At 28.4% G+C, this 3,696-nt stretch overlaps 1 protein-coding gene across 2 annotated transcripts; it reads left to right on the top strand.

Annotated features, from left to right (window-relative positions):
* The first annotated feature begins 649 nt into the window (after nucleotides 1–649).
* Nucleotides 650–2,416, top strand: LOC113864954 (actin-depolymerizing factor 5). Of its 2 annotated transcripts, none has more exons than XM_027499223.1 (3): nucleotides 650–658; nucleotides 1,548–1,807; nucleotides 1,997–2,416. In XM_027499223.1, exons 1-3 carry the CDS (start codon nucleotides 650–652, stop codon nucleotides 2,145–2,147), a joined length of 420 nt encoding a protein of 139 aa, XP_027355024.1. In that variant the 3' UTR covers nucleotides 2,148–2,416. The 2 variants fall into 2 exon arrangements, with proteins under 2 accessions (XP_027355024.1, XP_027355023.1); XM_027499222.1 differs by lacking the exon at nucleotides 650–658 and adding an exon at nucleotides 1,254–1,351.
* The last annotated feature ends 1,280 nt before the right edge of the window (nucleotides 2,417–3,696 follow it).

Here is a 3,696-nt window from a genome sequence, read left to right as displayed (position 1 = left end):
AAATAACTTATATATTTTTTATTTTTAAGATATTACTTGTTCAAATTTTTTGTATTTAATGCCGTGTGTTTTAATTAATTTAAAATTTTTAGAAAGTTTTATCAAAAGGATATAGTATTTATTAAATAAGTTTATATTTACTGAATAAATTTGCTATTATCCTTCTATTGAATTAAATAAAATATTAAATGATTTTACGCCAATAAAATAATAATTTCTTGTATTTTTATTTAATATTTTAAAATAAGTTATGAGCAAATAAGGGTGAATTTAATTTCAAATTATTTAATGAGTGAAAAATATAATTTTTAAAATTAAATTAATAATAAATATGTATTCAAAATTTTTGAAATAAGCATGTATTCAATTACTTTATAATTGTATAGAGTTTTTTTTAGGGGAACATTTCTCATTTTAATTACCAGCATTTCATTTGTTTGTGTACTAATAAAGCTCAGGTCCTTGGTACTACGGGCATTTACTGTGGGCAATTAGCTTATGTTTCTCGTTGCCAAAAATGTACATTTAGTTTGTGTTAGTTGATAACTTTCTTCAATTATAATAAAAATATTAACTACAAATAAAGAAAGGATTTAATTTGTGATCGATGACCGTTCGACTGAGGTACTTTTTACATAGTATATTTTCAATGAGTAATGTATAAAAAGTATTAAATGGAAAGGCTTAAAAATATATATTAAAAACGATATTAAATATTTTTATTCAATAAATAAGAGGATTAATAGGAAAATTTTGTAAAACAATAGTTAGATTTTTCTTAAAAGTTAATCCGGTATTCCATTTGACATTGAACTCCAAGTGAGGTGGAATGGATTGTCATTCTATTATCGTACTAACCAGGTTTCAGTTATCGGGTGAGGTATTTGCCCACAAAACTGAAAGGTATAGCTGAAAGGCTTTAATTGATATAAAATACATAATATATTAAATTAAAATTCAAAATATTAATTAATTTAATTTTTAAATTTCTAAAATATTATTTTATTCTTTAAAATTACTTAATAATGATTATTTTAATCTTTAATATTCTGAAATGATGATACTTTTAAAATTATCAAAATTAAAATAACTGATATTTTGTAATTTTAAAATTTTGGAGGGTAATTGAATGTGTTATTGAATATAAAAATAATAGACATAATCCAGGACAAAACTGTAAATAAATGAAATACTAATGGCAATCTCAAAGAGCCCCTGCTTATATATTGACTCAAGTCCCACCCCTTACCTTCAGATTCGTCAACCTTTCATTCTTAATAAGGAAAAGAAAAAGTGAGACCAGCTTGGTTTTCCTTCTCAGCTGATAACAATGGCGATGGCTTTCAAAATGGTACTACTGAACCGCGTCTTTAAGCCTTTTTTTCATTCTTTCTGTTTAGATTTTGATATTCGCAATACAATTACGTGTGTGTGTTTTTGTTTGTAAAATGCTCAATTAATTAATGATGAAATTGGGGTATTCAATTTTATTGTGTATAGTATTTATATACATAGTGACGAATTGGTCGTGAATTAACAATTAACAGGCTACTACTGGGATGTGGGTGACGGATGAGTGCAAGAACTCGTTCATGGAGATGAAGTGGAAGAAGGTGCACAGATACATAGTGTTCAAGATAGATGAAAGGTCTAGGCTTGTCACCGTCGATAAGGTGGGTGGTCCCGGCGAGAGTTATGATGATCTTGCTGCTTCCTTGCCGAACGATGATTGTAGATATGCCGTGTTCGACTTCGATTTTGTCACCGTTGATAACTGTCGCAAGAGCAAGATCTTCTTCATTGCATGGTATAATTCAATCAACCCTTTTGTTGTATTCACCATGAGGCCCTACTTGTGTTAATTTTTGACTCTAATGTTTGAAATGTAATGTTTGGGAAAATGACCCATTACCCAGATAGACACTAAAAGTTTATTTTTTCAAGGTGCAAGTGCAATTATCGTATGAATTTTAATTTTTTTTATTAAAATCTTCAGGGCTCCAACAGCATCAAGGATAAGAGCAAAGATGCTATACGCAACATCGAAGGATGGGCTGAGAAGAGCTCTTGATGGAATCCACTACGAAGTTCAGGCCACCGATCCAACTGAGATGGGATTCGATGTAATTAAAGATAGAGCCAAATAGATGCCCTTTTTTAAAATTGGAATGAACTTCTTAATCATGTGCTCAGCTAATTAATCAATTAATCCGTCAATCTTACTCTCTCTTATTAGGCATAATCAAGTAACTACAATCCAATGACTGTATGACATGTGCTCTTATTTCTGGCTTTTATGCTAGTTTAATTATGTTGGTTTTGGCACCATTGTCATGTAAGTGGGGCATCTAATCTTCAATCTTTAGTCATAATAATAAGTTATATGTAATATATGACTGTCGGGTGTATTATAAGTTAAGGGCAACCACCTGTGGTTGTAATCTCTTTAATGATGAAAATTGTTGAAAAGAACGGATTAGCTCAACTTTCCAAATGAAAAGTTGATGCGTTACCATATATCAATGATGCTTTTGCATTCCACATCCTATCCTTGACGATTCTAGTTTGCTTCTTGGGCTATTTAGTTTTGTGGCGTAACCAAGGCACTTCTAACAATGCTTCACTCATGGATTTGTACAAAACCAGAAGTGGAAAATCAGAAACAACGATGATTTACTGGGATCTGAGACTACTTTAAATTAATTAAACAATGGAGGACCTTTAACAAGTCAAAAGTAATTTTTTATACCTAATACTTTCTACTTTATTTGGGGTTCAGACAGAGGGTGAATACTGAGTACACCACAAAGATATTACTTTAACCGAAAATTTAATAATAAAAAATAATGGGTTTAAACATGTTTTTATTTTTTTTAAAGATCTTAATTTTAATTAACACTTATCATATTTAATGATGACATAATTTAATACAATAATGTCACGTAAAGACTAAATTAAAAAAAATAAAATTGAATTCTCACAAAAATATAAAAATTAAAAATATTTTTAAATCAAAATAATAATATAAACAATTGTCTGTCTATTACTTAGCGGTTAAACTATCTATCTATTATTTCACATAGTTTCCTTGTCGGGTTTTTGTTTTTTGGACCTTTTCTTTTGGTTTTTCTCTATCTTTTAGACAGCCGACCAAATTGAAAAGATGTAATGCCGTGAATTAATTTGTAGTATTTGGTTAATATTAGGGCAAATGTACCATCGATGTGCAATTTTTTTACAACACTTCAAGAAACTTTTGTATATTTTTAGAATAAGTTTCTGTATAATTTAATTAATTTTATTTAAGATTTTTTATATGAAGGTTTATGCTATAAACTTAATTATAAAATTTATTAAAACAAGTTAACAATTATAAATTATCTATAAATTTTTCTAAGCACACTCTCTTACTTTAAATTTCTAGGACTTAGCACGCTTGCTTGAAAGGTTATAAATAAGTTAGCCGCCATATCAAGATGGAGATATACACAACATGAAAATTGTAAAAGATTGAAAGTGTTAAATATTCTAAGAGCTTTTTTTTTTAAATACAGTTTTTTTCTCTTTAAAAAAAAACAAAAATAAAAACCATGTATCCCATGTGAATGTGAAGATATCAATGTAACCAACGTCTCTCAAAATTATACAGATTAAGGCCTAAAATGTTTTGTATGCAGTTTCTTCACTCAGAATGAA

The sequence above is a fragment of the Abrus precatorius genome, unplaced genomic scaffold (assembly GCF_003935025.1).
Source record: "Abrus precatorius isolate BTA unplaced genomic scaffold, Abrus_2018 Scaffold4, whole genome shotgun sequence".
Taxonomy (NCBI): Eukaryota; Viridiplantae; Streptophyta; class Magnoliopsida; order Fabales; family Fabaceae; genus Abrus; species Abrus precatorius.
The sequence above is the reverse complement of the archived record's forward strand: the minus strand, read 5'-3'. Positions and strand labels throughout refer to the sequence as shown.